We start from the raw sequence: 22,989 nt of genomic DNA, 5'->3' as shown, positions 1-22,989 counted from the left end.
TATGTAATAAACGGTTGCTATTTATGTAATAAATGCAATGTTATGTATCTAATTAGAGAAACGGAAACAATGTCAGTGAGAGCTCCCTAACTGGCAATTCTGCGGTATTAAAATACAGTACACGTGTGCACAGAGATTGAGAGGGAGGTAAACAAATGTGAAGAGTAACAGTTGGCAGCACTATTGCAACATAGAGGGAGCTAATACATTTTCAAACAGGGAGGAAAATCCTGTGTTTGAATTTTGACAGTCTGTCCTAAGAAACAGCTTGTGACATCCTGCATGTGGCTTTAACTTCAACCTTACAACTGATCACATCACCCACCAAAATGCTGCCAGGCTGTATACGTCATGCAACACTGTTCAATCAAAACTGACAGAGAGGGTTTTTCATCCATATGGCTCCTCATTGTTTAAAAGGCAGGATAGCAGATATGAAATATGGTCTTTGTCAAGAGAATTTGTTACTGCGTCTGTAGTATTGGGCATGCAATGCAGGAGGATTGTCAGAATTAAAGCGGCATTTTTGTTTTTTTCGCCTTCCCCACCCAATGTTACCTTCCCATGAGTTTAAAACTCCCAATCTCTAGATTGGTCTGCAGTCCTGTTATCCCTTCAGCAGTAATCTTGTCTTTCAATATGCTCTCTGGATTTTACACCCTCGTTGGCTCACAACAGCCCCTTATTGGGGGACAGTGTGATATTTCATCCAGTGTCGAGTGTCATACTTGTGTTATTATTGAGCTGTGCATGCGACCTTTTCATATTTGCGAGCCCTCACACCTTACCTTGTGAGCCTTGACAGCTGTATATGGCAGAATGTGCACTGTGATGCTCACTAACATGTCAACTGAATTTTCACTCTGCATCCCTCCCCTGCCCCGTTTGCCTCGTTTCAGGTTAGCTGTGTTAATGGAGTCACATGTCTCCATTAACGTGCAGGGTGAGCCGTTTTTAGGGCCGAGCATGCTTAAGAGGACACACTCATTAGTGATATTTTGGGAACATTGTGTTTTTTTTATAATTAAACAAAAATGGGGTGGAGAAGCCAGTCGCACTTAGCAGATTTCCATTTCACACAGCTGTGCCGCTGTCTGATGGTTAGCTTGAGCTGACTGCTATCTTGTTACAGTTAGGTAGAGCATTTAGTTTGTGATCAGACCAACCTTTTGTGCAGCTACTCTGATAGACAGTTTCATATAAAAAGTACCCTTTGTTGCTTTAGATGTATTCTTTTATCGGCTGAATTTGCATTTTCAGATGACTCGTGATATGCGCGCTGTGAATTTAACAATGTTTGACACACACAAATACACACATACCTCAAGAATGCCACTAACAGTACAGGAGGCCATGGAGGACGAGCTGTGTGCTGTAGACCAGAAGGAGGACCATTTGGCCGACCTTAGCAGATTTATTTATTTTTTGTTAAGTGATGCTTATGTGTGTTAGCCTCCTGTGTGCCCTCAAAGGCTGATGACATCTACATATGCATGTGTTTTCATGCATACACCTCCTGAACAATTATTTAAATATTCGTGTGTGTGTGTGTGTGTGTGTTTGTGTGTATGTGTGTCTGTGTGTGGGCTACTTTAGGGGGCTAACGGGTTCCAGTTGCCTAGTAACACAGTTAAGGGTGCATACAGCGTTTATGGAAGTAAGTGTGTGTGTGTGTGTGTGTGTGTGTGTGTGTGTTGTGTGCTGTGTGGTGGAGTATATGAGATTATCATAATCATCTCACAGTTACATTGGGTCTCCCTCAGAGATGCTCATTAGCAAAGCAGTGTGAGGATCCTCTGTGACTATGGAGACCTCAGAAAAGCATTTCTTTTACATAGGAAAACATTTTTGATAATATTTCAGTTAAACTTCCTTTACATGAAAATGCATCCAACAGTATATTATTCTGCTAGAAATAAATGTAAAGGTAAGCACAGACGTGTCATTTGCAAACCCATCCCTATCAATTTCTGTAAAGTGTAAAAATGCCACAGCGAAATCATCTTGTTGTTAAAGGTGTGCTGTATATGAACTAATGCACCATACATAATATGGTTATAATGTATAAAGTAATCTACTAGACACTGTCATCATAGCAAACATGTAGCTCCACTACACCTTAATCCATAGTCTAACAAGCAGCAGATGTACGTGTTTGAATGCGAGTTTGCAACATCACCCACCTTGTTGTGTTTCTCTGCTGCCAAAGACAGGCTTTAACATGCAGGTCTGATGTTGGGCTTAGATGCATGACTCTTTCTTTCCCCTATAAAACCAAAGGTCGCGAAGAAGGCAAGTGAATAGCAAAAGTGAAGGTTGAAGGTTTTTATCACACGCTTTAATAGCCAGTCGCTCAACAGCATCCTGTTTTGTGTGAAATCGAGTAAGATGTGCCAACCCATTCAGGAAATGTATGGTGTATTATCTTATCTCAATCGTTTATTCTGCAACATTACTTCTCAGTCTTCTCATTGATGGTAATTACAGGTGTTGTTGCAATTTAAAAAAGAAATAAAATAAAATCCAAGAACATTTCATCTTATCATGGTGGCTCTCACACCTAGGACGCTTTCCCATCCAGCGTGGTCATTTCAGGCTGGATGTGACCACTGCCAGTCACAGTTTGTTCCAACCTTTTTGGGAATCAGTTGTTGTTGCTGTCGTACGCAAACTATGCCTCATTTGCAGCTAGATTTGGTACACATCATTGTGCCACATTTTAAGGTTTTTAGCTTCTGTAATGGAGAGGTGCTGTTTGTAAAGCTCAGAAATTCAACTTTCTTCACTGCGCTCACTTTTAATCATACTAGAATGAGTTTGTGTAAGAACATGAGATAAGAATAGTTGAATTGCCGAACCTTGTTTGTTTGTTCATCTGCTGCTAAACCTCCAGCTTCGATATGATTTCAGGAATCTACCACTTGACCATAGCAGATGGACCCATATGTTGGATAAGTCAAACCAATATGTTTTTACATTTTTAATTTTGGCTCTGTAGGTTCCCCTTTGTGTGTGTGAATCTAGCAGACATGGGGCTTGTTGGTGTGACACTGGAAAAGGAAGGCCGATGTCCTTGCTTCCATGAATAATACATGGATCTACTCACTCGGCAGGTCCTGACAGCAATAAGGGATCTGGATCCAGTGTTAAGATGTTCCCTGCTTAACGGCCGCGCCAAAGTTTATGTGTTGTAAATGTCACAGTACTTTTTCATCTGAACTGCATCCAGCTTATCCTACTAACCTGACTTTGTAGCACAAAACGGAACTTAAACAGAGACAGGGAGTTACTTTGAGGTTACGGTTTTGTGAACGCTTTTTCCTTGTGTCCTTACAAAGCTGAGTATGGAATTCTGAGGCAAGTAATTATTATTCTATTTTTCTTTTTATTGAGGTCCTCCTTTTGCCTTCAGAACTGCCTTAAATGGCATAGATTCAACTGCATCACACAGTTGCTGCAAAGTTTTAGTTCTTCTTTGCACATGACTAACGACCGGAGGCGCCTTTCAGTGTGACACCAGCCTTTGGAACAGTGTGCCACTACAAATACAACTAGTTGATTCTGTGGACTCTTTTACAAAGCAGATTGTTTAACAAGATTTCTGTTAAGAATAGGGATGGGAATCGAGAACCGGTTCTCTACAAGAGCCGATTCCCAGTAGTTCAATTTCTTGGAATTGTTAGTTTGATTGCCTAACGATCCTTTTTATTGGTTCCACCTCCACTTGCACTGTAGTCAGCTGATTTCTGTTTGTGTGCCAAAGGAGGAAAATAGTGGCAGAGTCTGCAGCGTGGATATGGCCATTATGTTTATTTTTATTGCACAAAAGGATGAGAGAGTGGTGTGCAAACTTCATCCAGGATGGAAACGGCTGCATTATGTTCATTATGTACACATAACTTTGGCTCTTTGCACGCAGAGAGCATGCTAACACTGAGCTAGATAAGACCCCAGAATGATGTTAATGTTAATGATGTGAATGCTAACCCCAGCCCAGCAGCCAGACCCTGAACTTCAACAGATGACAAACTAATGAGCAGTCAGGCTGCAGCCTGCACCTGTAAACATACCTGTTCTTTTATTGTAGAGAAAATAAAGCATTTCTAGTTGGTGTTGTTTTTGTGCGATGATTATTATTTTATTTTTTTAATTGATGTGTTTAAATTTTCATGCAGATTCAACACTCCCTACTTCACCCATCATTAAACTCTAAAATTGGCAATCTGATATTTGGTGACAAGTGCTCTGTATTTTTAAAGTTACTGATGAACTAATAGAGAAGGCTGCCCGGAGTTATTCTTTGCTATTGGTTTTGATCTAATTTGGAGAACGTGGAGTGTTCAAGATCTATTGGATGTGTGTCAGAAGTATCTATACTAAGATTTAACACCCTGAAAAAAGACCTGTCCGGCTGAGTGACAGATTATCTCAAACATGGCTTTGATTTACCATGCTAACACAATATGGTGCTTATCTGTAGCATTGATACCTCTTCACGGGCTAAATGGTTATGAGCTAAGATGGTGTCATCTGCTGGGCACAGGAAGCAGGAGGCCGCTGATAAGGAAGTGTTTTGTGTCACAGGACAGCTGTGTGCTCGCCTCTGATAACTCGTGTCTGGTAGACACAGACACCCTGTGGTCTTTATCAGCTTGTGAATGTGTTCTTGTGTGTAGATTTGTCATATCGGGAACATACAAGTGAAGTGAACCGCTGACCTCTCATTAGAAATAAATCTGGGTTTTCAGACGTCGTGGATATTTGATGCAGACTAACGTCTTGATTAGTTAAACAGGGGAAAATCAGAGTGGCTTTGACATCATTAATTAAAATTTACACATACTTACACAGCACATGGATAGTTTATTAACAGTGTAATAGTAAAGATGCTGAAAGCTGTAATGAGATTGCTCACGATTAATTGGCACAACTGACTAATTAATTGATCTGCTTATTGTTCCAGCTTTGTAGTACACCATATGGCAAGCATATTGCACTGTGCTTTGGAGACGGCCTTTATTTGGAGACATTCTAAGTGCTTTGAATGGATTTGTACGTATTTTTAGTCTCCTGGGAAATTTGACATGCGATTTTCTATTTTATTTCCAAGGACCAATGAACAGAGTTCTGTAGTTGAGTCATTTACAATGTACAATGTTGTTACTGTTCTCTCGGTGCCCTTTGAATTTTATTGGCTTGAAGGTGCTATAAAAATTCAATTTGTGATCATGTGACTGTCATGTGCTTTATTATTAGAAAGAACACAGAATCACTAACGGTCAATAGAGGAGCATTAAATCAAAACTCACGGTGTTGGTCTAGATGAATTTTTTCATTTATCATGATGATGACATACACATGCTGCAGGGACCCATAAAGAATATTTATAAAGTGGATTTCAACAGTGTATTGTTTTTCTTCACATAAAGCTTTGCTTGCAACCAGCAGTGGCTGCTGCTGTGGTCACGTCCTTTCCAACTTTCTCAATCTGTCTTTCTCTCACTCCTTTATTCCTCCCCTACTCCTCCACCACACTCGCACTCTGATTAGTCATCGAGCTGATGTAGCACAGCGCGTTCGAGCTCTGAAACCCAAAACACAACCCACACCCGTCTCTCTCCGTCTCTCTCTTTGCATCGTATAATAGAAAGCGGAACAATGGGATAACATCCTGTAAGAATCCAGACATTCACATGTGCATTTAGAGCTTCATAGCCAAAATATGAGATGCGTATTATCCCTACATTGCATCAGTTTGAATGCAGGTTCTTACTGTTCTGATGACAGTTGTATCTTTAGTGGTTTTTACATTTCACTAACTGTGTTCACATCACGAATTACAAGAAATTCCAGCTGTAACTCCTTACAGTTACCACCACAAGGCTTGTTCTTCCTAAGTCGATCTTATCTTTGCCATTTAACTAAACTGGATGGCCTTGTGGAGGAAATTAAACCTGATCGTGACTGGAATAAGTTCATAACCTTTGTCACACCTCTTGATTGTGACTCTTCCTTCTGTTAACTGTTTGTGAAGATTAATAGACACTCTGTGCCATTTAGCACTCATATTAAAGTGGGTAAAGTAGTAGTAGCTTGTGGTTGGCCAGTATGATCACCTGACTCCCTGTGAATGAGCTTATATAGTAATTAACAACTGGATTTGTGATTGCTTGTGGATTACTACTAGCATTGCTCAGTATACTGGCCGGGGAGAGGAGACTATTTCTCATGGCAAGGGAAGAAAAGATCCAGACCCCTTATGATAAAAAAGCACAAGTAGACAACAAAGGCTGTAAGTTATATTTATGTACTTGTCTCTGTGTCGCTCTTCTGATAACTCCTCTGTTACTCCCTCCTCCACTCTTTCTTGTCAGCTCTCATTTCTCTGCCTTTTACTCATTTTTTAAAAAACATCTACACCCATAGCAGTGTTTTCAGAGCAGGAGCAGTTTGCTTCATGTTAGGTTTGCTACCAAATGGAGCATTTTGTTTTTTGTTTTTTTTGTTTTTTGTAGTTGCATCTATTTCAGGTATGGCTAGAAAAGAGCAGAACAAATTGTACCATGCTTACTGTGGGTCTGCAGCTAGTAGCAGGTAGTCCAGGCCTCTGCAGGCTAGAAGTAGTGTCCTTGACCTAGTTACAAGTGGTGACCATCAAAATCTATGACTGCATTTCATGCGGAGATTTATAATGATATTTATTTGGTAGCATAAATGTCCTCTGACTTAGTGTTTTTGTGTTTGATTTATTGCTCTTTGTTTGGTTTTGTTTGCTCAGTCTTGGGCTAATGTTGCTGCAGGTGCACAGTGCACCGTGCATTTGTCATTGTCACTTTTTAGCTGTTTTTTTCCCTCATGCTCTTGTATAGAACTTGGGCCTGTCAGGCACTTGACACGTGCACACTTGTGGTTGTTTGCTCATAATTTTCATTATCTAAAAAGATAGAAAATGCCATCAGCTGAATGTCTTGAAAGACAATGTCTCACCCATGTCTTCTCTTGCTTTTTCTTTTTGTCCAGTCGATGCTGATGAGATTAAGAGGCTAGGGAAGAGGTTTAAGAAACTCGACCTAGATAACTCTGGCTCACTCAGCGTGGAGGAGTTCATGTCGCTGCCAGAGCTGCAACAGAACCCACTGGTGCAAAGGGTTATCGACATATTCGACACGGATGGGAATGGAGAAGTGGACTTTAAAGGTATGCAATAAAACTGCTTGTGGGGATTTTACTAACAGTAAAAAAAAAATTCTTTACACATTTGACTTCAGCAACAAACCTGGTTCTTAAGTGGAAGTTTGCTTTGCTTTCATTCTTCTAGTTTACTCATGGTTTAAGTATTACTCTCATACCTAAACACATGGAATCAATAGATACTGCCTGCTACAGGAGGCCTGGTGTGCAGTGAGCCAAAAAAAGCAACAACATAGGAGGAGACATGCTGCAAATTCATTTTTGATAGTGACTATTCATATTTCACCATTATGTAAATCAGTAGCATGCAAGCTTCCTAAAGATATGTGCGAAATAGCCTACAGTACATAGCTTGGGTCAGCCAGTACAATAACTAAGAGTAATACCACTGCAAATATGGCACATATTGTAGTATTTCTTTGAAGAAATACTACAGTATGTGCCATATTATGTGCCACATCTAAAAAAAAACAAAAACAGAAGACTGAATAAAGTTCCTTGAATCCAACAAGCTCATTCAGCTCCTCTCCGTCTTGTAAAATCCAGCATCCTGTTCCACTAATAAGACCTGCTGCTGGTTTTCAATGCTAAAACCATTTATTTTATTTTGTTTCCAGTCCATTAAAATATTCTGCCACCTGCTTTTAAGGTCATTTGTAATTGAATGCATTTCAATGGGGCACAAAGTCCACATTCTGAACACGTCATTAACACATGATGGGGAATTGCCCCTATTGCATAAAGATAAGGATTGCTTTTATTGGTCTGCATGTTTACAAATGTGCCGCTATCTTGGAAGTTCAGTCATAGTGCAGGCTTAAAAATAGCCCAGGTTCAATATCTGCGGACTTTGCAACCTGGACATTCTTCTGTACAGTAGTCACACTTTCCACAAAAAAAAAAGAAGAAAAAAAACATATATATATATAGAGAGAGAGAGAGTTAATGAGAAGAATTCTCATCATAAAGTTCAAGTTTAACAAATGAACAGTTCAGAACAGTGTATGTCTGTCTATAAATGAGCTCTTCTGTGTTTTGATAATAAACTTGGTGTTGTTATGTTTCTGTATTGTGTAGGTTTTTCTTAATATACTATTTAAAGAGCAAATTCCATAAAATCAAGATGTTTCTAAAATGCCATGTTGAAGTCAGGACTGTGTGGGAAGCCTGGTTTAGCTGTAAACCTACAGCACTGATGGCTGTTCTGTTTTCTTTTCTCACAGAGTTTATCGAGGGTGTCTCACAGTTCAGCGTTAAGGGGGACAAAGAGCAGAAGCTTCGGTGTAAGTAAAGCTGCTTCTTCGCTTAAATCACATGCAGCCATGGGTAGTAGAACAAGTTTCTTATCCTCAAGCACATCTATTTGTTTTGTTGCTTTGGGAGTAAAACCAGTCAGGGGCTTTGTCCCCTGTGACTCCCCTCTTCTGTTTGTCTCACGTCACCTTGCTGCTGCAACACAAATTCCCCTGGGGTAGTATGTCCTTTGTAGTGCACAGTGTTAACCTTTTGGGTCACCTTTCATGAGCTAGTCAAGTTTTCTTTTTTAAAAAAAGGGAAAAAAACAACCATTTAAATATTAAAGAAGAGTTAAAGACTATATATAATAAAGGCTGATTGGTTTAGACTTCCAACTACCTGTGCTTCTGCTCCCTCCCCTCCCCATGCCACTCCCTGCACCACAGTTGCTTTTAGGATCTATGACATGGACAAGGATGGCTACATCTCCAATGGCGAGCTCTTCCAGGTTCTGAAGATGATGGTAGGCAACAACCTGAAGGACACGCAGCTCCAGCAGATCGTGGACAAGACCATTATCAATGCAGACAAGGACGGAGACGGCAGGATATCCTTTGAAGAGTTCTGTGCAGTAAGTCAAAGCCCTCCTGGGGTATTTTGGGGTGGTGACATTTGTGCTGATGCAGCCTAGTATGTTGGAAGCAAATGTCAAAGGGGCGGAAAACTCTGGAAACACAAACACTTTTTGCTTAGGCTCAACGGCATTGGGTTTCAGTTTCACACTTCCTTGTTGAAATGTGGTGTCAAGGGCTGTAAACATAGCCTGGTGAGTACTTACGGCATATGTAGGAGGATCTGTGTCATCCAGCAAATTTAAGGTTGGGAGTGATGAGCGTTATTTGGTTTGTAAAAGCACTGACCCAGATCAATATTCTCATTGCTGTCGTACTGATATGCATAAACGAACTAGAACGTATGTGGCTGTAATTATCTAATTTAAGATCACGGACGCAAATGAAGTTCTCGCAATACAATTAGTGTCATCTTGTTGAAAAGTGTGATACACCGACTCGTCTGTTGTCGGACCCCAGTGGAAATGGCTTTGCTCTGAGACGTATTCTAAAATGAAAGACTCCACTTCCAACTGACAGACATGAGCCCCACATTTGACAGCTATATCTCTGGAGCCATGAACTAAAATGGCTCTGTCCTCGTGGGAGTGTATTTTCAGAGTGGTGCAGGAGAGTATTAGATCAGTTTTTTTTTTGGTTTTTTTTACCGAAGCAGTGCAGCTCAAACACTTCAAGGTTCAAGGAAAAGGCTCCGTGACATGATTTTATTCTTGCTTTGTAGTATTAGCAACACTGCTGTGTAAAAGTAACAACGGAAGAGAAAGTGTGTAAAAATAAGAGAATAAATTTAGTCGATTTTCTCAGGATGCCGTTGATCCCGTTGTTACATTTCGGCATTTCCGCAGCAGTGTTACAGCGAGAACTTGTAGTTGATGCGGTCACTCATAGTGAAACTGACATGCTTGTTGATGGTTATGTGGTGAATGAAACGCTACCAATATGAAATCACTTTATAATGAGGTGAAGGCCGTATATTCACAGGTAATGTACAGTAATCTGTTTACCCTCTGAACCAACATGTGTGTTGTTTATTTTTAGTCAGTTAAAAATAGACTGAGTTGTTTTCTCAGTATATAAGGTCGTAACAGGTTACCTTTTAATGGCAGTAATAAAAAGATGACAACTTTTTAAAAATAGCAGTACCAAACATCGGTGTTCTTCTATTGCGCAGGTCAAAATGTTTTTAAGGGGCCGTCTTGGTTGGGCATGGGCGCCTCAACCTGAGACGGATTCTGTTGCAGGTCTCTTCCTGGCAAAAGGGAGTTCTTCCTTTCCACTCTTGCCACATGTTGTTCATCAGAGATGATTGATTGTTAGCTTCTCTCTAATACTTTTGTCTCTTTACTGTTGAACGTAGCACATATCAAAATGTATTCATAAATTTTGCATATAAATATAAAGCTCGGGTGCTGTTGTTGTGAATTGCCACTTTATAAAGAAAACTAAACTATGTGAACTTTAATGCTTACCTCCGCAGCGCTAAAAGCACTCTATTAAAGATTTTCTTTTCTATTCCTTCCTTTCGCACTTTCATCTAGGTGGTTGGTGGCCTCGATATACACAAAAAGATGGTGGTGGATGTGTGAGCGCTCTCCGCTTGCTGAATCCCCCCCTTTGTCCTCGACTCTCGCTTTCTCCACCATCTCTGAAGATCTGCTCAAGACGTCCGGCAAAACGCTCTCTGTGTAAATCAATGGAAGTATTCGCTCTCTTTCTCTCTCTTTTTTTTCTTTCTTTTCTCTCTCTTTCTCTCTCTCTGTGAAGCCACTTTTTCTTTTTGAGAAAAAACAAAACAAAACACAGGCCTTGTGAAGCCAACTTTGAAGTGTTATTGAACTGTAAATCCTCTCAATAACCCGGTCGTAGCACTTTAAGAGACTGAAGGACATCTATTTGTCATTCGCAAGAGCATCTCCGGTTTTGGATGAGGGGGGGAGGAAGGGGGGGGGAAGGGGATGCGGTGAAGAGGCTGGTTGGCTTGTTCATATTTCATCCTTTCATTTTCTTTTTTTCTTTTTGTTAATTGTTATTTTTGATATTTATTTTTTGTTCTTGTTTTTTATAAAGAAGAAAAAAAATACAAGTATATCTATGGTTGTCTCGTGAGGGGAAGTGTGTAGTGTATTAACACTTGACTTGCAGCACAACTAGAAAGTGTAGGGTATGAAGTGCCAACCAGAACATATCCAGAAAACCAGTCCAAGTTATTACCCATCATCACAGCAGTCATTCATGCCAGACAAATGGGCTCGTGACGCTTCCAACTGCTCAACTACGAGTCATATTAGAAGCAAATCAAATTTTTTATTTTTTTTTTGTTCTCCATTTTAGCTTACGCACTCAGTTTTGCAGACCGGTAAAGCTTCCAGTCACTCCTAGGAAAGCAACTCCAGTTTTATTTTCCTTTCCTTTTTTTTGTATTAAGAGTGGTAGTTTTATTTATACTTAAGAATGTGTTTATATTGTTGGAGATAATCGTTGTTTCCTGTTATAAAATTATAGATAGAAAAATTAATGCCAAGAAAATGTCTTTTGAAAAATAATTTGTGGCTGCAAACTACATGGTTTACTCTTGTGAAGCATTTTGCATAGAGCAGTGTGCATCTTTAATTAAGACAATCTCCAATGCAAAGATTAGCTCTGCACTCACACTGACTAATGAATGATGGTGGAATCATTAGTATTTCAAGACTTTAATGTTAGGAACAGAGGCTGGACGGACTTGGCTTAGAATTGAGTGAATAATGGTGAGGTTACAATTTGTGCAAGGACATAGCAATTTAAGAGACTTATCTGCAGGCAGCGTGTTTTTTTTGTTTTGTTTTTTTTTTTGTTAACCAGTATGTGTATATTAGGTAATCAAAGTGTGCTCAGCTTATTTAACCGTAAGTGGAGATGGCTTTGCCTCTGCTTAACAATGAGCCCTTCTGAATACGTCTCAGTACAGCACAGGATGGGTCAGTTTTCTTCAACGCAACACAAACACTTAAAATCTTAACATGTTGGCATAACGAGTGTGCAATGGGTAGACTGTAAATTGTAGTTTTTTGTTTTTTTTTCTTTGAACGTGTACATTTCAAAAGTTGGCTTCTTCTCCCACTTTTTTTTTCTGTCACAATCAATTCATTTTCTCACCCTCTGACCTACTAACAGGGAGAAAAAACATAACTTCAGCCAGATTTTTATTTTCCAGGGAAAATGCTTCCTACTGCAAACAGCATTGGGATAGCTTTTTGTTTTGCTTTTGGAGGTCAACTGCTGGTTTGAACAACAGTTTTCAGTCAAGAGATGTGCATCTGGAGTGCTCTATTTTTCCCCTATCCCAAAGCTCTGCACGGCTTGGGCCTCCCTGTGCTTGCATGACATGGAAGTATATTTTTTGTTGTGCATGTAGATCAATTTTTTGAAATAATCCTCTTGTTTACACATGGATGGTGATGTTAATATATTTAAGAATTTAATGGTATACAATATGGATGTTGCCAAACTTTGGTAAATGTACACATATTATGAGAGGTAATCCAACTGAACTGAACTACATGTAACTTTTTGTATTTTACCCGGGTCAGCGAGATGCTTCGATTCCAGTAAAAGTTGCATATCTGATCCTGTCTCAAACTGCCACACACTGTACTCAGCTTAAAGGGGAAAATTTGATGTTTTTTTTTTCCTTTTGTATATAAGTATTTGTTAAATGCAGTTCTGGCTCTCTGTTCTCTGTATAGTTCAGACCGCGCTTTAGTTTGTAAGTGCTACTTTTCTCTGAGGGACTTGGGTTCTTTTTAGTTTGTGTGGGGATATGAGAAGATTTAAGTTTGAGAACCTTTTTTTTTCCTTTTTCTGCATGCTGCATCTTATGCTGTGGGACTGTTGGAAACTTGATACTGTATGAAAAATAAAATTTAAATAAACTTTGAAATGTTGAAAGTATTCTATTTGACTGTCCTTTTTTTATTATTATTATTTTAAACCTGACCAAGATGTGACTGACTAGACTTGTATCTTCATTCACCAGGAAAGAAGAGTACACACATGCTTCATTTAGGTTTTTTTAAACACATTTGCACAAACACGTACTTTCAGATATCCAGATTCTCTTAATGCATGTATCATAATTTTATTAATCATATTTGATACCAGCTGATTCAGAAACCACGAGATCATTACAGAAGAACCCGAGGTATCAGTCCAAAGGGCAGTGACGGTCTCAACACAGATCCCACACAGGAATTCCACCAGCCAATAGGGGAAGATAAATACATATGGTAACCAATCAGGGTTCCGGTTTAGAATCTCTCTGCAGTCCTGCTAGCCACCACTCTGATGTTGCCATAGACCTTTGAAGGTGGACTTCCTGTAGGGGCAAAAGGGATTTAAAGGTCACTTCTCAGCACTAATGTGTAAACAAAGAGTTCAATTCCAAATATGGTTAGTGCTAGATTCGATGGATTTGCTGTCAGGTGACTGATGCTCTCAACACTGGAAAAGGCTGCACAGCAGTTAAATAGGTCAGTTCAGGACTTGGCTAAACTGGTTGTTTTCTTTAAGCTGACTGTCAGCTTATAAAAAAAGTAAGAAATTAGATTTTTGCACTCCTTACGGAAAACAGTGTTACAACAAGTCTTTTTAAACATCCCATGGTTTCATCCCAATGCTTGATTGCCTAGCCTCTTTTCATTTAGGCATTTTTACTGCTGCATTTAAATATATATCAGATCAAAATTGAAATCTATAAAATGAGAATTCACAGGGGAGTCTTATAATCTAAATTTCAATGTTTAAATGAGTACCTCAAACTGAATAAATATCACCATTAGTACTTGTAGCAGTATTTGAGTAAGAGTGTCCACCCAGCTCATCCTATAAAGCACCACCTCAATAGCATCAACCACATGATATACTGTGCTATAAAAACAATGCTCGTCTTACCTAAGATCAAGTTGCATATCGCTGTCCGGGCCATCTTGATATTCTGGAAAGATCCTAATACGTGAACTTTTCTGTAGACAGACAAAGCAGAGTGTTCACAGTTTCAATGAACAATGAATAAAAGGCACATAACTAGAAAACATACTGCAGGTATGGATGTATGCAAAAGGTTGTTTATATTGTCTTTAGAGTACCCACACAAACTTCTGCGTGAAGAGGAAAATATTATTTGTGTGAGAAAAACTGTTAGTAAGTAATATATTATGATAGTATGTTTATGCACTTATTAACAAACCAAATCGGGCCAGTTTATTTTATTTTTTTAAGTTTAATCCCAAAGAAGTAAAGCTCTTCTTTACAGAGTTTCTTTGCAAGATCTGTATTGAACTCCAATACTTATCATGCAAGAGAAAAAATCCCAATCTAAATGTTTGATTATTGCTGCAGTGAAACCGTCTCAACTTCAAAAAGGTGGCTAAAGAAAATTAATGAGGGATTAATAAGCAAATGATGTGGAAAATTAATTAGTAATTTTACTGTAGCATATCAAAATACTGGATTTACTCACGTGTCTGCAAGCACAATGCGAGTCTTTGTGACATTTTCAATGGTGAATTTGGTTTTTCCTCCTTTCCCTGCTATTCTTCCAATAGCTCTGGATAAGTGGTCTCCCTTCAGAGGTTTCACTGCCAAAACATGGGAGAACAATTAAATGGATCTCGAGAGGTTGAACATTGTATTCTTCATGCATCAGGGAAAGAGAACTGGGAAGAAATCATGACGACTCTAACAGCAGCCACAAGTGCTACGGAGGTGGAAACTCACCGTCTGTGACATCAAAGCTTTCAAGGAAGAGCTCATCTAATCTAATGAGAGCCAGAGCATCCTGAGGGGAGAGAGTGTGAATGTTACATCACGAGTGACAATCCAGCAAGGCTCAAAATTAACAATCAAATACTGTGACAGCTTCTAAAGATAATTTACACATTTAGACAAAGCAAAAACAACTACAAGTCACTTTATGGAGGCTATTGACATGGAGGAAATTTTTATTGTATTAACAGTAAATTATTTAACTACACTGAGCTGAAGTAAGTGTCAGTCAAGTGTCTCTACCACTGTGCCAAAACTTGACTTTTGGCTTGACAAATACACATTCAGTACAAAAGCAGTCAGGCAGAATTAAAACATGCAGAAAACCCATGTACTTACTTCAACCTGAAATCCAAGAACAAATGCTTTAACAAAATCAGCTGCTTTTTGGAGTGAGGTGATGTCCTGTGTTTCTTTACATGTCTGAAAGAAAGAAGGCATATTAGTCATATCAGAGATGAAATACTGTATATAAGCATAGTAATAAATAGGCTCACCAAATCACCGAAGTCTACATGAACAGGAGAAACCTACCTTGATTTCAACATTCCTTGTTTTGAGGTTGAATCTAACTTGAAGTTGTAGGTTCTCTACAATGGGAGTGAAAATCTTCAGCCAGTTATCTTTCAGCGGTGTGTATCTGTGAGCTGGAACTGGGATTTTGCGCGTCTCATCTGATCCCTTAAAAAACAAACAAACACAAAGAACATTTCTGATCATACGGTGTAATGTTAGCAAAACTATTCTAGGACATTTGGTTAGGATTTATCAGAAAACATCTTTGCTTTGTAACCCGAACTCAAAGCAATGCTGCAACTAATGTAACATGTTTACGATTGTTTAATGTGGTGATTCTTTTTTTCCACTTAACTGTCTGATCTTTAAATCATCAGGAAACAGTGAAAAAATGTCATCATAACAGAAACCACTAATCCACAACAGAAGGAGAAAGAGATTGCTGAGTATATATAAACAGCAACCCCGGGTTTCTATTGTGCCTAACGGTGCATTTAATTACTGAAACATTCATATGCACTCTTAATTTAAGTTTCTAATTAATCTTCGGAGTACTGGACTGATATTAACCACGAGTAATTTATGCGTTTTGTTTTCCTAACTGTATTTTTGCTTTAGTAGACAGTGCTTTAAACAGTCAGAATATTGCGTAGTGAAATCATAAGTATTATAATAACAGTCACGACCTAAACACAGTATTTGTTGTGTATTTGAATATTTTACTTGGGCAACCACACTACCACAACAGCAGCTTTATTTAGTGTATTCACATGACTACACCGCGCGTGCGCATAATAGTTAATGGTTCGGTCGGGGAAGCTACTTTGTAAACATGACAAATGACATTAAATGTAGTTATTGGTATTTATTTGACAAAACTGAGAGAATACACAGAGTCTATATATACACGTGGTGTAGTTACCCGTAATTTGTCTGCTGAAATGGGCGGAAATTGCGGTCGTTTGCTTGCCACGGGCTCCTCTGTGTCCATGCTCGCTCCATCTTGTTCACGTTTTCGCTTCTGAGACTTTTTTGACTTAACCTTTGTGAAAGAATCGGCGTCATCTTTGTTCTCAGTGGGTACTACAGAGTCCGGGACTGGGTTTTTGTCGGTGTCCATCTCGAAAAAAGTTTTTAAAATCAGACTTTGAGTAGAAACCTAAGCAGACTCTGAACGGAGACGCGTGAGCATGTCCTCGTGGGACGAAAAGGACCCAAACAGCCACATCAACGACGCCTGTAGATTGAGAGGTAACAAAATTATTTTATTATAACTATCTATGATGTCTCTAGTTGTCTTTAGAATTGAATGCAGGCTGTTTATATGTTTTTGTATATAATTTTTGTACCAATGTACATAGATATTTTATTGAAAGATACGCATTTTGTCAGGCATCTGATAAGGCAGCCGCTCGCTCAGCTGTACCTAGTTTGTTTTGGAAGAGAGCGACAGTTGTCTAGTTTTTCACGCCGATATCAGTGTTTCTTAGAAAAATGTCATCGCCGCTGTCGAAGCCTCAGATTATTACGCATATTCAGAAGAGTTTGAACTATACGGTTTTTGACAGTAAATGGATTCCCTGCAGCGCGAAGTTTGTCTGTCTGGGAAACTTTCCTAGTGGAACCGGAGTGATTCAAATATATGAAGTTCACCAAGGCGAGGCTCAGCTCATAAAGGAGGTACATTAACTTTCTACTCTTGTGGGCCTTTGTTCCTTTCTTTTCTCTCAGATATTTCATACAAACGGCGTACAGAGCTAGCTAGCCCGTCGAAGAGTTCTAGAAAAGTCTGGCAAGGGTGTTTCCATGACAACAATTTGAAGGCAGTCCGTTCATTATTGTTCTACTGTAGATTATCCTATAGTTGGCATACTTTATCCAGATTATACTTAAAAAGCAAATACTACAGCATCACTTGCAACGAGTAAAAGATTGCTACGCTGTCACCAGTGTATCGTACTACAAACAAAACTTACTGTTGTAGTTTTGCACCATGGCATGTGTGCCAGGCATCAAGATACAGATAAAGGAGAGTAAACGTAACAAAACGTGTATAAACATGATTCTTTTATACTTATATTGCCTGTTTGTTTCAAGTGTAGGTCATTTTGCTGCTAAAGCTTGAATCAAGAGTGCCTACATGATACAGTGCTGTGAAAAAGTATTTGCCCTCTTCCCAATTTCTTATGTTCTTGCATATTTGTCACGCATGTTTCAAATGATCAAGCAAATGTTAGTATAAGACAAGAACGTCTTAGTTAAGGTCAGTGTTCATGATTCAATGATAAGAAATAGAATCTGTAAAAATGGCATCTATGGGAGAGTTCCGTAGTGAAAACCACTGCTGACCAAAATGAACACAAAGGGCCATCTCACGTTAGCTAAAAAACAAGAACAACAAATTGATGTTTCCCATTATTCTGTGAACTGAAAAAGAGACAAAAGTTGAACTTTCTGGGAGGTTTGAATCATGTTACATCTGGCGTAATACTAACACACCATATAAGAGAACATCATACCAAACAATCAAACATGGTGGTGTGATGGTCTGGGGCTGTTTTGCTGCTTTTGGCCTGGATGACTTGAATTAATAGGTTCAACCAGAAAATCCTAAAGGAGAATGCCTGACTGTCAGTTTATGCCCTGAAGCTCACTTGGATTATGAAAATACATTTTCACTGCACTCCTTCCACACTGCTTTTCCATTATATGCTGAATTGTCCCATTCACGAAACGAAACAAACTCTTACCTCTGTGATATGTTTCAGGTAGAGAAACCTAAAGCTATAAAATGTGGAACATTTGGGGCCACGTCTCTTCAGCAAAGACACATAGCAACAGGGGATTTTGATGGAAATCTCAATATATGGTATTGTATACACCATTTATAAGTGTTGTGCGGCTTGTGCCTGTAATAGCAAGAATCAAACTGGGAAAACAAGGTTTAAATTCTATTTTTAACCAAAAAACACTTCTTATGTTAATTGTAGATCTTATATTCAAAGCTGGTTCAATCCCAAAGACAGTTATAATTGGAATGGAATAAAAAAATGTGATGGAAATGTTATTTTAAAAATCTGTTACGTCGACATTAGACTTATTCAGTACGGATGTCCTGTGGTTCACAGGAATCTAGAGACCCCGGATGTGCCCGTATATGCTGTAAAGGCACACAAAGAGATAGTGAATAGTATTGATGGTGTTGGTGGTCTGGGGATTGGTGATGGTGCGCCTGAGATCGTCACCGGAAGCAGAGATGGTAAGAGCATTTAAAAAAACAAACAAACTAGTTTGTAATTACTTTTCAGTGCAATGATAGTGGGAAAGTAAAGTACATGAAAATAAGACTAGATCCTACATGATTGTATTTTAATAGGTACAGTCAAGGTGTGGGATCCCAGACAGAAGGATTCCCCTGTAGCCAACATGGAGCCAATGGAAGGAGAAACAAAGAGGGACTGCTGGACTGTTGCTTTTGGTTTGTAAAATATTCTTCAGAAACTAAGTTGGTAGTGCTGGTGCTTCCCCTACTTCCATGGTGTGCAGAAAAGAACATGAAGTCTGAATAGGTTTAGGCTCCTGCAATAGTTGTGGTAGTATAAAGGACACTGTTACAGCTTGTGCCCTTTAACAGGATCCTCACAGAACATTATTTTCTTGAGGACCGAAGTACCAACATCCACAAGTAAAGTTTAAAAACATGCTCTCCACTTTATCTGTATCCACGGGGACAGGACTGTAATGCATTTTTTTGGGGATAGTGATAAGAACTAATACAGTCATAGGTTATATTAATACTAAGAAGCAGTAAAAAATATTTATCATATATTCTATTGTGTACAATTTGAGGGATTTATTTATACCTAGTAAAGGGGATTATTTCTCTGAATTTTAAACAGCAGAACATAGCCCAAATTCCAGCTAGTCCCTTGGTCAAAGGTACAATGTCAGGAGAGAGTATTCAAATTCCAGAGAGAAGCACCCTGTTCTGGGTCAGACAAAGGACACTCTGTGAAGCAACAATGCTAACCTATCAGCCACCATAAATAAAGCTGCTGTAATGCACTGCACATAACTGATAAGACATGACAAACAAAAATATTTTTTTTGTCTGTTTTTCATGTATACTGTTTTAAGAACATCCTGATCCATGCCCTCCAAACACAAAAGGTGCAAACAGATGGTACAGTGAAAAAAAAAGCACATGAGCATGAACACCTATGAAAATGCAGCCATAAACCTATGCTGTGCATTGTTTTCAATGATCTTTCCCAGACTTAAAATATCCTTTACATTTACATTTCAGGTCATGCCTTTAATGATCAGGACCGCTGTGTTTGTGCTGGATATGACAATGGTGACATCAAACTCTTCGATCTGCGAAATATGTCTCTACGGTGGGAAACGAACATTAAAAATGGGGTGAGGTGAAAGAAAAAATTGTCAGTATGTGGCATATATACATTTTCTACTTTTTTTTTTCTGATTCAACCAAACATGAATCAAAATAGTTAAAGCTAATGCTTTTTTTAAGGGTTGAATTCTTTTGGCACATAATATTTCCTTTGCACAAATAACAGATTTTGAACTATAATGCAGACAAAAACGGTGTAAAATGTGGAGACAGAGCTGAAAATGACTTCCCAAATCATTTACACTGCACATAAAACAACAGGGCAGTCTGAGGTGAATACTTCCTCACATGCTATAAGCAGTACAAAGAATTGCTCTGATTTTATTACATTGCCGTCTCTTTCATTCAGTTCCTCTTGTGTATAAACCTGCCAGAAGTCATTATGCCAAGTTCAACACATTCTACTGCATGGTAAAATCATTTGTGATGGAGCTTTGCCATGTGGTAAATATCCAGGGAGTGACTCATTTCTATTTTTTTTTTTCTTGACTAGGTATGTTGTGTGGAGTTTGACAGGAAAGACATCAACATGAACAAGCTGGTGGCCACTTCACTGGAGGGAAAATTCCACGTTTTTGACATGAGGACCCAGCACCCTACCAAAGGCTTCGCCTCTGTTTCTGAAAAGGTAATTAACCTGGGCGGAGTGACTCAGATGGATGTTTGGCTGCTATGTATGGGGAAAATGTCAAAAGGCTATTAGAACTATTATTGTTATTGTTACATTTGTGTGGTATAGAAAGAAATGGGGGCAAACGGCAATTTGACCGTTTTTACAGCTGGAAGTGTTTGGGGTCATGTTTGTCTAACTACCTTTGTGTAACCGGCCAAAGAAAATGAGACTGGGCATGTTAGGGAAGAGATGTGTGGCTTTCTCTGGGAAAACGCTGGAAAAACTAAACTATGGTTTAAACTAAACCAGGATTAGTGCACAGCCAGCTTTCCAAGTGTTAGCTAGGCCCAGGAAATCCAGGGGCCTGGCTTTCTAAATATTTGTCCAGTTCTTCTGAGCAATCAACAGTTGGAACACCAGTGTCTCCAACCATGAGTCATAAGGTTCCACCAAGAATTTCAGACTGAAATACAAGATGGACTTTACAAGGTTCAAGGTTCTTTATTCGTCACATGCATAGTTATACAAGTATAACACACAGTGAAATGTAACCTGACACGCTCCTCGACTTGTGCAACAGGGGAGGGGGAACATTATATATAATATATACATTAGGTGAATGTGCCGTACTAGCATGTATGCAGCAAGCAGGTGAATTCTGTACACTAAGTGAATTAAATAAGAATAGACAATCTGACTATTTTACAAAATAGACAAAATGAACATATTTAAAATTAAAGGAATTTGAAATGTGCATTGTGCCGGTGGGTTTAGAGTGTCTAGAAGAGAGTCCTGTCTCAGTCACTTATGGATGATGTGAGAGGGTGTGTGTGTGTAAGGGAGGGGGGGGGTTGGTTTAGGGCCCGAATGGCTTGGGGATAGAAGCTCCTCTGGAGTCTCTCTGTCCTTGCCCGGATGATGCGGAACCTTCTACCGGATTGCAGAAGTTGGAACAGTGTGTTGCCAGGATGGGACGGGTCCTTCTGTATCTGTGCTGCTCTAGTCCGGCATCTCCTGGTGTAGGTGTCCTGAAGCGGGGGGAGAGCAATCCTGCAGCAGCGTTCTGCTGTACAGATCACTCTCTGAAGAGCTTTTTGGTCTTTAACACAGCTGTTCCCAAACCAGGATGTGATGTTCTGTGTGAGGATGCTCTCCACAGCGCCTGTATAGAAAATCCTGAGGATCTCTGGAGAGACCCTAAACTTCCTCAGTTGTCGTAGGTGATACAGGCGCTGCTCAGCCTTTTTGGTCTGGAGCAAGGAAAATGAAGCATTTTTGACAATGGAAGCAAGGGAAAGATGCAATGTCAGAGATCGGACTATTCCACTGATGATATCAATTTAACTGGTGTTTTGAATTTAAGTCTATACCAAAGAAGAGTCAAAACAGGAATCTCTAAAAACAGCACAAGTCACACTTTGTGACTGTTATGAGTCTAAAGTGGTTGAAAGGTTTTCTTTACAGTCTTTCGGTACACTTTATGTATTAAACATGACTCTTCTCTGTTTTAGGCTCATAAGTCGACCATTTGGCAGGTGAGACATTTGCCTCAGAACAGAGACATCTTTATGACCACAGGAGGAGCCGGCAACCTACATCTATGGAAATAGTAAGTAACCAGTCAAGTCAGTCAACAGACACCATGTTCTTTCCTGTGAACTGTAAACTAACCATAATTTTTTGTGTTTTGATGTCATTTCCAGTGAGTATCCTGCTCAGAGATGCAAGAAAGACTCTGATGGTGTTGACGTAGGTGTAGCTGGATCTGTCAACCTCTTACAGAATGTCACTCTGTCTACTCAGCCAATTGCCAGCCTGGACTGGAGCCCAGACAAGCAGGGCCTGTGTGTGTGTTCGGGTTTTGACCAGTCTGTCCGTGTACTTATTGTCACTAAACTCAACATAGTTTAACAACTGCACTGCATAAAAGATTTTTTGTGATCTGTGCAGCCTAATATGGGAAAAACAAAAAACAAACAAGTATCTGCAGTGCTGCACCACCCGTGTGTAAGTCACAGGCTTAATGACGAGCAGTCTTTTAGTAGAAGAAACCAATTTTCTACTGCAAGTCCTGGAGACTGCTCGTGTCCATTTCAATCAATACTCCTTTAAAAAAGTATTTTAGATTAACTGGGAAACTTGAGTTTGGCCATTTTTTCCCCCTCTGTTAAATGATATCCCTAAAAAAATGTGTATTGTCTGGCTGAGCCCTGCAGATGATATTATCCTTTACTGCAGAGAAATATCCCTGTAACGCAATTATACATTTCCTGTAAAGTCTCTATGTGGATGGAAAAATAACTGTAGCCTCTGGCTTGGAATTACTGTGGGATCAAGATTTATTTTCTCTCATCAATTTCTGTTTTTGTAGGAGGAAACTGAAACGTTTTCCATTGTTGCACTGTCAGTGAACATTATTGTAGTTCACTTTTGTCTGTTGTTTAAGTTGTGGCTTTTGACATGACATTTTTAAGAGGTGTTTTTCCTAATTAAATCTGTATTTGAATTGAAAAGAAAAAAGATTTCTCAGTTGCTTTAACCAAATACAAATGGCTTATTTCATACTGCAGTAGTAATTGTAGTCA

At 39.2% G+C, this 22,989-nt stretch overlaps 3 protein-coding genes across 4 annotated transcripts in view; 2 read left to right on the top strand and 1 right to left on the bottom strand.

Moving 5' to 3' along the window:
- ppp3r1a (protein phosphatase 3, regulatory subunit B, alpha a) overlaps positions 1–12,989 on the top strand; it is a 29,299-nt gene extending 16,310 nt beyond the window's left edge. The window contains exons 1-5 of one of the 2 annotated variants that reach the window (XM_006783551.3): positions 6,210–6,292; positions 7,021–7,197; positions 8,415–8,474; positions 8,874–9,058; positions 10,598–12,989. In XM_006783551.3, coding sequence (XP_006783614.1) covers positions 6,229–6,292; positions 7,021–7,197; positions 8,415–8,474; positions 8,874–9,058; positions 10,598–10,645 — 534 coding nt within the window. In that variant the 5' untranslated portion in view covers positions 6,210–6,228 and the 3' untranslated portion in view covers positions 10,646–12,989. Of the gene's footprint in view, positions 1–6,209; positions 6,293–7,020; positions 7,198–8,414; positions 8,475–8,873; positions 9,059–10,597 lie in introns of those variants that run through there. The other variant, XM_006783552.3, reaches the window with a different exon arrangement.
- Positions 12,990–13,151: 162 nt separating this feature from the next.
- Positions 13,152–16,610, bottom strand: pno1 (partner of NOB1 homolog). The gene is made up of 7 exons (XM_006783548.3): positions 16,300–16,610; positions 15,396–15,542; positions 15,201–15,284; positions 14,814–14,874; positions 14,557–14,674; positions 13,989–14,059; positions 13,152–13,413 (listed from the first exon to the last, which is right to left on the bottom strand). The coding sequence occupies exons 1-7, from the start codon at positions 16,495–16,497 to the stop codon at positions 13,346–13,348; spliced, it is 747 nt and encodes a 248-aa protein (XP_006783611.1). The 5' UTR covers positions 16,498–16,610; the 3' UTR covers positions 13,152–13,345.
- A 170-nt stretch (positions 16,611–16,780) lies between these two features.
- dnaaf10 (dynein axonemal assembly factor 10) lies at positions 16,781–22,924 on the top strand. Its single transcript, XM_006783549.3, has 8 exons — positions 16,781–17,057; positions 18,146–18,246; positions 18,506–18,636; positions 18,754–18,855; positions 19,684–19,799; positions 20,285–20,419; positions 21,916–22,013; positions 22,108–22,924. The coding sequence occupies exons 1-8, from the start codon at positions 16,872–16,874 to the stop codon at positions 22,313–22,315; spliced, it is 1,077 nt and encodes a 358-aa protein (XP_006783612.1). The 5' UTR covers positions 16,781–16,871; the 3' UTR covers positions 22,316–22,924.
- The last annotated feature ends 65 nt before the right edge of the window (positions 22,925–22,989 follow it).

This window comes from Neolamprologus brichardi, chromosome 13 (genome assembly GCF_056152115.1).
Source record: "Neolamprologus brichardi isolate AB-2024 chromosome 13, ASM5615211v1, whole genome shotgun sequence".
Taxonomy (NCBI): domain Eukaryota; kingdom Metazoa; phylum Chordata; class Actinopteri; order Cichliformes; family Cichlidae; genus Neolamprologus; species Neolamprologus brichardi.
The sequence above is the reverse complement of the archived record's forward strand: the minus strand, read 5'-3'. Positions and strand labels throughout refer to the sequence as shown.